The 11,741-nt window shown below is 34.2% G+C and overlaps 1 protein-coding gene across 1 annotated transcript; it reads left to right on the top strand.

The window, feature by feature from the left end:
- Nucleotides 1-1,520: 1,520 nt before the first annotated feature.
- LOC101209186 (phosphoglycolate phosphatase 1B, chloroplastic) lies at nucleotides 1,521-9,345 on the top strand. The gene is made up of 11 exons (XM_004139052.3): nucleotides 1,521-1,939; nucleotides 3,566-3,633; nucleotides 3,829-3,921; nucleotides 4,143-4,214; nucleotides 4,493-4,564; nucleotides 5,524-5,583; nucleotides 6,295-6,347; nucleotides 6,663-6,760; nucleotides 7,274-7,373; nucleotides 8,514-8,617; nucleotides 8,970-9,345. The coding sequence occupies exons 1-11, from the start codon at nucleotides 1,636-1,638 to the stop codon at nucleotides 9,074-9,076; spliced, it is 1,131 nt and encodes a 376-aa protein (XP_004139100.1). The 5' UTR covers nucleotides 1,521-1,635; the 3' UTR covers nucleotides 9,077-9,345.
- The last annotated feature ends 2,396 nt before the right edge of the window (nucleotides 9,346-11,741 follow it).

Raw genomic sequence — 11,741 nt, forward strand, 5'->3', positions numbered from 1 at the left:
GACCCGTCCGTTCCGTCTGTCTTCGATCTCAACCTCTACAGTATGATCTTATATTTCAATCCCTCCTCCATCTCCAATCTCTGACTCTTCTTCATCTCTAAGATCTATCCGTTCGTCTCCTCCGCAGGCCAACCCGATAACCATTAGAAAATGGAAAAAGAAAAAAGACAACTCGACAACCCAACCCATATTTTATGGGTTGGGTTGAAAACTAAATTACGGTTATTCGAGTCGTCAACCCTTGATAACTTGTTGTGAAAATGGGGCACAATCGAAATACAAGAGAAAATATAATATTAAAATAATAAAATATAAAGAAATTAAGAAATTAAGAAAATTAGAAATTAAAGGAAATTAGAAAATTAAGAAAATCAAAATCTTATATTTCTACAATTTATTTGGATTTTTCTACAATCTTGGTGTATCTCACAACTCCACCAAAGTCACAAGTAGGAGGTGGATTAGGGCCACTACGAAGCCATGTTTGCACACTAATGGATTGACATGCGGTTATGGCCACTAAGCATACACTAATGAACATCTACTTATATTAGTATTAGGGACATTTTTAAAAATAGCAAAATAAATTAAAATATTTATAAGCTATCACAAAATTTTGGATTCTATCAATATCATTGATAGTCTTATATCACTATAACATATCAATGACTATCAGTAATAGAATTTGCTATAGGTTGTAAATATTTTGTAAAATGTGTTATTTTTGAAAATTTTTCTTAATAATTATTTGTAACACTATGTAATTTTTGTCAAATTTTGGTTTATTTGGAAATAAAAGGCTTTAGATTGTAAAATAGTACAACCATTTGAGATAAAATTATAAATTGTTGTATGAAATTATGGGTAATCAACACAAGTACATAAATATTAAAAAAACATCATTTGAGCTAGTCCAAGGAGAGAAAAAGAACTTCGAAATTTCCATTTGAATCTTGAATTTCAATATGCTCATAAGAAACATCGAGCCTATTGAAATTTCGATCGAAATTTTCCACCGTGAAAAGATCAAACTAATTTGACTTTTAATTGGTAATACATATTTTATCCATTAAGCAAAATAATTTGAGTTTTGACCGTGTATGATGATCCATTTACAGACCTCCCTTATGAATAATGATTCATCTCCACAAATGTATGAAATCTATCACTATTATGTTCATGGTAGAATGCATCGTAACGACATTTAATAACATATCAAGGTAGAGATGACCTTGTGTAATATAGCCCCAACATCATGATGATCATCTCTTAATACGATGATCACCTAGAATGAATTCCATTTTTTTTTCAAACTGTGAGGTGGGTAGTGTGTCATGACGAGCAGTCATTAATCATAAACAATTTGCGAAATGATTAATAAATAAAAACTTTTACAAAATCGAATTTTGAGAATCAACACCAAGAAAATGCTATCGACTACAAATGGGCCCTTAACTATTGAACACCAAAGATTTTGGGAAAGAGAAAACTTTGAATGCACTATAATCCCAAACAAACGAAGGAGCGCCACTCATCTCAGGTCACAATTTTTTCTTTTGTACAATGAGTTTTAACGGCCTCAAACTGTCAACACAGAAACCAAGGCGCTACAGAAAAGAAAAAAGGTAAACAGATATGCTGAGCAGAACAAGCACAGCGGCTTCACATTCACTCATTGTTGCTTCTTCAACAAATGCATCCAAATCCTTTTCCAATTTGAACCGCAACATCCCCAGATTCTTGGGTTTCAACCATTTTTCTCCTAATTTATCCGATTGTTCCTGTTCTGGGTATGTGAGTTTTGGATGGAATACTAGCTCCAACAGGAAGTTTAACAGGTCTAGAATGGAGGGTTTTGCTGTTCGTGCTTCTGCTCAGCCACTTCAAAATGCTGATGAACTCATTGATTCAGTTGAGACCTTCATTTTCGATTGTGATGGTCAGTTCTTTTCTTCTCCCATTTCTCCATACAGTTTTCTTGCATCCAAACTATAGAACTCGTTTGGTTGTTGTGAATGGTGGATCCTTGCCTTTCTGGCTCGTTTTTTTTTGGTTTTTATTCAAGTATTCATGTAATCAATTCAGTTGACCAAGCACATTAGCTTAAATTTTTGTATTCAACCGTGATTTGCCAACAATTGAGCGGAAATGTTAAATTGTTGATACAATTAAGTTTACCATAATCTATCAGCATAAGCTTTTAAGTTATCGATGATTTATCTGTTATTGTTTATGTTGTTTAAATGAGAGAAATTGGAGTTTACTTGAGCGAGGAGGTCTTTGAGGATGATGTTCTAGTTTGTCGTGTTCATTTGTTGTAGACGATGTTTTTGAATAACATAATTCATGTTATTCGAATAAAACACATAAACAATCAGAAAATTAGTAACCTTATATACAAGACAAAAACTGAGCTCTTCACGTTGTCTCTTTAAAAAAATTTTTACTCACTTGAGTGTTTGGTTTCATGAGACATATGAGTGATTGTCTTCTAGGATTGAACATATTACCTTTCTTATAAATACAACGCCTTATCTACAAGATCCAGAAAAGTCTTCCTTATCAAGTAAACCACACTTCAACAAATTTTTAAAATGGATGGAGAGTTTTATATTATATAGGAGAAAAGTGCCTAGAGAAAGTTAAGTTCCAATTTTGAGAAGAGACGTGAGGGGGAGATGACGTTTCCCACATGAATAAAATTTCGTGTGGTTCCAAAATAATTAGCAATTTCACAGTGGATGAAGGCATGATTTAACTTCTGTTTACTCATGATTGTATGAGATTCATTTTATGATTACTCTTATGAATATTGTTCATGAGCTTGGAGAAAAGGGTATGACATGATATTTCCAGTGCCAAACATAATGAGCTTGGAGAAAAGGGTATGACTTGACCAGACCAAATGGTCAATAAGATTGAGCTGTGAGGGCATAGGTTCAAACCATGGTAGCTACCTATTTATTTAGGCTTTAGTATTCTACAAAATTCCTTAATCACTAACTAAATGTAGTAGGGTGAGGCAGTTGGGAAACTCAGGACTGATCCAGCTCGTATGAACGGCTGATCTGGTGAAGAAGTTTGGAACAGAGCAGCTCATTCTCAAAGCCATCCATTTGTATCAGTTCTGCAGACATCCTTTATAGAAATAAGTTTTTTGTGAGGAGTGGCTATTAACGACATTTTTAATAAACTATTTTGTAAATACTTTGAAAGTGTCTGGCCGCAGTTACATTAGTTCCACTTCAATTGTTGTTTTTCACATCATGAAAGGAATTAAAAATCTCATATCCCCATTTGAAATTTTACTTGATGGAAGTTTGGATTTTCGTTAGTAATGTGTAACTAGGCCACTTTTCGTCAAGTATTTTAACAATTTTGCATTTGGGGTGGGAAATATAGAAGAGAAAATATTAGTTCAGAATGTTTCAAAATTTTCTCTATATTTGGTTTTTCCTATGATGTTTGTCTTCCTGTTGAGACTGTAGCGGAAAAGGAAAAGATCCCCGTCCTCCTTCTCTTTTGTAGTCAATATGTTAAAAGCTTTTCAATTATTTAACTGCAGGGGTTATATGGAAAGGAGACAAGCTTATAGATGGAGTTCCAGAAACCCTTGATATGCTTCGATCAAAGGTATAGAACTTGATCTTCTAACCCATTTTTGGTAACTTACGGCCTTAAAAGCAGTGGTGATAGGGACAAATTAATATACATTTTTATACATGAGTTAAAAGGATACACAAATCTGCAATTTCTTCAGTTGATGGATCATATTGCCTTTTCTCTTCTTCTCACTTTTTTTATTATCTATTATTTTTTAAATTTCAGGGAAAGCGATTAGTTTTTGTTACTAACAATTCAACAAAGTCCAGGAAGCAGTATGGCAAAAAGTTCGAAACACTTGGTCTTAGTGTCACCGAGGTCAGTGACTTGAAGTTCTTGGATCAAATTCCTTTATTTTCTTTCTAATGAAAACAACAATTGAGAAAAAAAATGAAAGAATACATGGGACATACAAAGAAAATCAAGCTCAAAAGAAAACGAAGACCCTGCTCCGTAACAAAAATTATATAGGATAGTTACAAAAGTCCTTCAAATTCAACCTTAAAAGTTATGTTGGTTACTAAATTCAAGTATTTCAGGAAGAAATTTTTGCATCATCTTTTGCTGCCGCTGCATATTTGAAGTCCATTGATTTCCCAAAAGAGAAGAAGGTACTTGTTTGCTCTGGCTATCTGATATCTCTTATAATGTTATTAACTTTTATTTATTACTAAAATATGATACCACAAAGAGGATAGAGATTTGAACCTTTGGTTTTTAAGGAATTTTTAACCATTGAGCTAAACCGATTTGTACATTATCTAATCTATTGCATTTATTGCAAAACTTCCTATTTCTCAAAGTTCTCAAGGTGATTATGATTTTTCAAGTAGTAAAATTTCCATGGCAATGATATTTTTAGCCTGAACTTGAGACTTTGTGATGTCAGATATATGTGATTGGTGAGGAGGGCATTTTGAAAGAACTTGAACTCGCTGGATATCAGTACCTTGGTGGACCGGTATTTATGATGAAATTTATTTATCTTTTTGTGCTATGAAATATCCTGTCACCTCTATGCAACCAGTTCTTATATTGCAAGTCTGTAAAGTATAATGTGACTTTGATAAATAAATGCATACGTCAAACGTTTTTAGCAGTGATTACTGAGCCTGATCCTTAATTGTTACAGACATTGCGAGATGAAAATCGGCATAGTTTAAAGAATTAGGTTCCATTGACATTTATTTTGTATAAAAAACAATTTCACTAATTCATGAAGTTTACACATAATATTAATAATAGTAATAATAGAGTGAGAAAAAAGAAGGCCTCCAATCAAAAGAGTTATAAAAGACATCTCCAATTGGACCAAAGAGAGAAACGGAGAATTCATTTCTGGATTTTTTTTTTATGTGCCCAATTACGTGGAGAGGGAAAGGAGAGAGAAAAAAAAATCTTTCAGGTTATTAGTATTTTGAGTTCCTACAGCTATTATGTATGTCTCCTATGTTCTTTCAATGTCATGCACTCATTTTCTCTTATTTATTTCCATGAATAAATAAAATCTTACAATACATAATACAGTGTTTCTCATTTTCCTGATGGTAGTCTATTAAACTGTCACTTAAAAAGGATATTGAGATGATCTGGCTACACTAATGAATTCGGTAAATTGTGATCTTTGATTATTAAAGAAAGGACTTCATGAGGCTTATAAAGATTTATGCAGCCACGTTCATTCATGGTTTCATAAATAAGTCCCGCCGTTCATATAGACACCCCTCATATGTCTGTATGTGCCGTGGGGTCATATGGAAATGGAAAAATCACTCTTCCTATATTTGTAGTCTCTTAGTACATGTTGATTGGCTAGCATGATAAGCAATGCTCCTTATTTCACATAAACTCAAAGTTTACTATCATTCGTCAAGATGAATAGATGTGAAGTTATAGAATACATATTTCATCTTCTTACAGGAGGATGGAGGTAAGAAGATAGAACTAAAGCCAGGCTTTCTGATGGAGCACGATGAGGATGTACATTTCTAATCTTTCTTGCTTTATTATCAAGTTTCTTGCATAGATTTAATTTCCTTTAGATGATATCAAATAGGAATGAAGATGTAGCCTTCTTTGTTTCTATAAAAAGAAAAGAGAAAAAGAAAGGGTGCAACTCTCTCAACTACTATCACCTATCAGAAGTATTTTGAAGTTGTATTGTGTGCTGAAGAGCTCTAAGTAGAACTTCACTAAGCGAAAACAATTTTAAGCTATTGAGTAGGTCTTTGAGAGACTCTAAACTCTCCCTGCCCTAGTCGTGATAGCCAAAAAGTTGTCGCCCCTACCCTGCCAATTACATATTGATATCCTGTGTAATGCTCTTCTTAGTCTCCTTTCTTATTCCTTTCTGGTACAAACTAAATAACTAAAATAGATTGAAAGATAAAAGATAAAAAAGCTGCAGTGGTAGTAATTTGAAACACTTGGACTTTCTCTCTTGAAATCCCTCAAGCCTTAACCAGCTAAAAAAATGTTTACCTTACTCTCCTCTCATTCACTCCACACTTGGGTGTTTTATTAGAAAGTGTGTTGGAATCCTGACATATTCCTAACTATCCAATTGTCGTTCCTATCACTTTCATACATTAGTTTAATTCAGGCTTACTATACTCAATCAAGAATCTCTTCTTCCTCATTTTTGCTTTGTAGTGGATGGATTTTGTTTAACAAATTACTGTTTCCATGAAGGTGGGAGCTGTTGTGGTTGGATTTGATCGATACTTTAACTACTACAAAGTGCAGTAAGTCCTATCTCTAGTAAACATTACTCATTAACTTGTTTCTCTAGTTATATGATCACAAGATTCTCAAACTAATTATTTTGTTTATTTTGTTTATTTCATTCGTTTTTTAAAAGTTATGTGGTGAAATTTTTTCCTTTAGTGGAGTAGTCTATTTCTTTGCAATGCTATAGAATTTTTAACTGTACAACAAATGTGTTAGCGGGAATTTGAACCTAAACCTCATTGAAAAGACTCTCATTTAACTGTTGAGTTATGATATTGGTTATCGTAAGAGACTTTTTGTAAATGGTTTGTTTTTTTTTGGCAATGAAGGTATGGAACACTCTGCATAAGAGAAAATCCTGGTTGCCTCTTCATTGCAACTAATCGTGATGCTGTCACTCATCTGACAGATGCGCAAGAGTGGGCAGGTTCAGTTCTCTCCCACTTTCTCTGTTTTCTAGTACTTGTTTTAAGGAGTAGTACTTATCATTCATTTTGTTAGGTTAGGTTTTCTCGGGTACAAAATAATGTCCCACATTAGCCAGATAATAGAAAGATTATGAGTATATAAGTGAGGGCAACTATCTCCAGTAACATGGAGACCTTTTTGAGTGGTTTTAAAAACAAAGTCATGAAGACTTATGTCGAAAGTGAATAATATTATATGAAGGTAGAGACAGGTGGAGGTTTTGTTGTCTTTAACATGTTTCAATTTGTTTCCTTGTATAAACTGCAAGAACCTGGTGTATAATGACTTGCCAGAATAAAGATAATGAGTTCCATTTTGTTGAAGTAGATCATTGTTTCTGAAGCTGAAAATAGAAAGTTCTAAAAAATTGAAGTTTTTTTTAAAAAATTGTTTTTCCTTGTTTCTATAGTTTTTAAGAACTTTTGTAAATAGAGGATGCTCTTTAGCCCTTTTTTGTTTGTCCATAAATCAGGTGGTGGTTCAATGGTTGGTGCTCTTTGCGGATCGACCCAACGTGAGCCATTAGTTGTTGGGAAGCCCTCAACTTTCATGATGGACTACTTAGCAAACAAGTAATGTTTATATGTTGCTGCTCTGTTCAAAATTATACAATGTTTCACATAAAAGGTCTCTTAATTGTCTAATGATATACGACAGAGTATCTGGTTAGTTTATGTATCTCTCTTAGGATGTGATTGGGATTAAGGAATGTCTTAAGAAGTTCTTTTATGCCTGTATTTCTATATGGTTGGTTTAGTGTTCAAAAGGACCAATAAAAGTAGTAAAGAGCTTTAGGGGGAATGGGTTCTAGTCATGGTGGCCAACTATTTATGATTTTAGATCTTGAAAGAGTTTTCTTGAATTTTCTTGGAAACTAAATATAATAGGATAGTTCGTTGTCTTGTAAAAATAGTAAAGGTTTGTGCAAATTGATCTTATACATTCACGCAGATTACAAAAAAGAAAAAAAAAATCATATATTTCTATGCAAGAACTTGATGGAGGGTAGGTTTGTGCAAGTTGATCCTAGACACTCGCTGGTATTGCAAGAAGAAAAAAAACTATATTTCTATTTAGGATCTTGATAGTCATATATGAACCATATAAAAATGAATTATTGACACAATTACCATACTACGAATGCACTAATGTGAGAGAGAATGCTTTTATCACATACCAAGAGTTGTGGAATAATTCGTCATTGGCAACAAGTTGCTGTGTTATTATAAATTTATATCGGCCTTACAAATTAGCATTTAGTTAAGCCTGACACAGTTTTAGTAGACATGATGTATACTACTTTTTAAAAGATTATTATTACCTACAAAATGTGTCTCTTGGAAATTTTTATCTATGAAGAAATCTGTTAACTGTAGTTCAAGGTTGATGTCAAGTGTCGTATCAAACATGTGTATAACAAGGCATGCTAGAAAGGAAGAAAATACGGCTAATTTGGGCTCGTCTAGGTGAGAACATAGTTACTAGTTAGCTAGAATTTTTGGGTCAAATCAACATAGTCAGGAGTAAGATAGACCTGTCATAGGATGATTTTGGAAAGTTTCTTGAGAGTGAATGAAGCTCTCGAACTTGCCTCGTCGATATTGTTAACTAACGAAGTATTGTATTACTTCGAGCTCTACCCTTCATTGTTGGTAATTCTTTGTTTTCTTAACCCTTCTAAACAAATAATGTTATTTTCATGGCAATGATAGGTTTGGGATTCAGAAGTCACAAATATGCATGGTTGGAGATAGATTAGATACCGATATTCTGTTTGGACAGAATGGTGGGTGCAAGACTCTTCTTGTTTTATCAGGTAATAATAAATTTTCAGCTTTGAAGTTCAGCATCTATTCTACTTTAGTCCCTACTTTTTTTTTTAACATTCTACATTTTTAGTCTCTAAATTTTGTCATCATGGAAACTAATTAATGTCACACATCTTCGTACAAACGATTTGGAGTTGGATTGCCAATGGAAAATAATTAATACATACATTTTTTTTATGTAAATTTTAGAAACTAAAGTAGAACGTTGTGTCTGAATGTTGAGAAACTAGAAGGAAGGATTAGATTGCTTGTTGAGGCCAATATAGGTTTTCAAGTTTTTTAGCCAATATTGTAGGATGATAATGGAAAAAGTTTGATTTATTGAGATTTGTTTAATAGGTGTTACAAGCTTGTCAACACTTCAAAGTCCCAACAACTCCATTCAACCAGATTTCTACACCAACAAGATTTCAGATTTCCTCTCTCTCAAAGCTGCCACTGTGTGAGATGACTCATCGTGTACAAGGTGTACAAGGCTATTTGTTTTTTCTTCTCAATTCTTGTAAGGCAATGCCATATTATCACTGTCACAACTATATGAATACAGAATTATATATGAAAATTAGGTATGGATTTGTATTTTACTTTTAAAATTAAACATGGAGAGGAAAAAAAAAACAAGAAGGAAAATTTTTATTTGAGATTTCCTCTCTCGAAGCTCAAGTGACTTAAATGCATTTTTAACGTGGAAGTAATAGAAAAAAGTGTTTAAAAAGAAATAACTCTCATGCTTTGCCCAGCAACGCGTTCTGACTTTCGCGTTGCGGCACGCGAATGCGACTTGAGTAGTTCTGATGCCTCTAAGTGAAACACTCTTAAACCTTAGTCCTTTGAATCTTACACTTGACACTTAGTTTGAACTTCGACTCTTAAAACTATTAAGCGATAAGAAAACACAACGCATGATAACTAACAAACTTCTTTTTATTACCTAACACGTGTTTCAAGTACATTAAACACGACTTCTTTACGACAAAGGCTTAAAATAAAGACTTCAGACCTTCAACGCCTAGCATAGCTTCTTCAAATTCAAACTTAGAAGGCCTAGCTAACGCTTCAACATGTTGCTACTCGCCTGACTCTTTTTAACTTGTCTCAACGTCTTGATACTTGGGGAAGGAAAACTTAAAACATAAGTCAAATACTTAGTGAGTGAGGTTTAGAAATCCTTTTGGAGCATGTAAGATGTAAATACATTTTCATAAACATACTCTAAAAGCCTCATTCAAAACATGAAACACACATTAGCTTCCTCTTATTCTTTTTGCCAAGAATGGTTCATATTCTGATTAAATTTATTATGCTGCGTAGGGCTCTTATCCCTTCACCCACTTCCATGTCTCTACATAAACGATTCAAGATCACATCGTTTGTATTAACTACAAAGCAGGCCGCAACCATAGGCAATAAGCACACAAGATAAATACAACAGCATAAATAAACTTGTTCTCTTTATTAACTTAACACTTTACACAAAGTTCTCAATTTACAAATACATTCATTTTATTTCTTGCATAAAAAGAAATAAAACCAAGTTTGATCTACACACCTTCCTTCTTTCACCAAGGTGTTGCTTTTTCGTGCTAAGGTGTTCTAGAGTATAAGACTTTTTTTCTTTCTTCGCCGACAAACACTACTTCTTGAAGTGGGGTACTTAGAGGTGTAAAGACATCATTTCGACCTTCTCCTTGGTCGCCCAACAACCCAACCTGTGGACAACGTTTAGGGCTTTCTTTCACTGACTCAGCTCCTGGGCTCTCTGGCTCCCGAGCTTGGTCTTACCAATCTAGGTGTAGCAGTCACCTTCTTTCTGAACTGAGCCATCTGTGCTAAGGAGCGATATGCTTACCAACTGGGTCCTTAGACGCGAGATATGATGACACGATTCTCACGTCACATAAGTCTACATAGCAACTCTACCTTCCCTCCTTAACTTGGTTTTCACGCCTGAGATCCATCCTTTACTCCTGCTTCCACGCCTAATAACTTGGGGAGGAAAAAATTTAAAACGTAAGGCAAAAGATATTAGTGAGTGATGAGTTCGAGAGAAATCTTTTTGAGGAATACAACAAATCTAGATATAATAATAACAAGGCCAGTTCACAAACATATAGTCCTTATCGCATCAAACCACAATTACAACAAGCACAATAAGTTCCCTTCGCTTAAGTCATCAAGATTCTTCCCTCGCCTAAAATTGGGATTCACATTTAACTAGAGTTATGCAAGTTACATGGAATTTCCACCAGCGTCTCGCCTCATTCAATCTTTTTACAGACATGGGATTCAAATTCAACGAACATCTCATACATTATTCTTCGTCTAGATCTGAGATTCTCATTCAACCAGCATCCAACGCCAAGATTACATCACAACTCGCCCCGACCTGGGATTCTCCCCTCGCCTAAACTTGGGATTCACATTCAATCAACGTCAACACGCGAGTTACCTAGGATTTCACCAGCGTCTTGCAATAGATCATACCACACCATAACACACAATCAACCCGATTAATAACAATAGAGTATTTGCTCACAATTTACTCATAACATAGATTATCACATAAATAAACAAGTCATGCAATAAACATAAACACAAGATTACGTAAGAGTAATTGTAACACAACATTTATAAAACATTTCTTTCCAATACGAAGATCATAAATACTAACGTTTCCGTTATAAACAACTATTCATTTATACAGAAATACTCATTTTACTTATGAAGAATCATTCACAAACATTTATTCATTTCTAAGGATCACTCACGAAAATACTTAGCCTCAATTCCTTCCTTCTTTGCTTTTGGCTTTCTCTTCTCACCCAATGGTTCTCTCAACCAACCATTCAACACTCAGAACTTTTCCTTCTCAATTTATCAGAAAATCTAACATCTCCAAAAACTCCCTTTTCCCCTCGACCTTGGGTCCTATCTATAGTGTCCTTTCACATCCAAAGGTCAGTTCCACGCTTTACACGTGTTTTCTTACTGATCTCTCGCACCATGCAACCAACCCAAACTTACGTAGGCTAAATGTCAACGACTATTGAATATTCCCTTGAGACGCCAAATTGTCTCCTTGGAAAGCCAAACTCTTTAATCGTCTGACTC

The sequence above is a fragment of the Cucumis sativus genome, chromosome 1 (genome assembly GCF_000004075.3).
Source record: "Cucumis sativus cultivar 9930 chromosome 1, Cucumber_9930_V3, whole genome shotgun sequence".
NCBI classification, from domain to species: Eukaryota; Viridiplantae; Streptophyta; class Magnoliopsida; order Cucurbitales; family Cucurbitaceae; genus Cucumis; species Cucumis sativus.

What these genes read in the sequence shown, in the direction of transcription:
- LOC101209186 (XM_004139052.3), top strand. Translation starts at nt 1,636, where the DNA reads ATGCTGAGCAGAACAAGCACAGCGGCTTCACATTCACTCATTGTTGCT. An exon ending in TGATGGAGCACGATGAGGAT is followed by an intron (nt 5,584 to 6,294) that starts GTACATTTCTAA and finishes GTTTCCATGAAG; the next exon opens with GTGGGAGCTGTTGTGGTTGG. An exon ending in ATGGACTACTTAGCAAACAA is followed by an intron (nt 7,374 to 8,513) that starts GTAATGTTTATA and finishes TGGCAATGATAG; the next exon opens with GTTTGGGATTCAGAAGTCAC.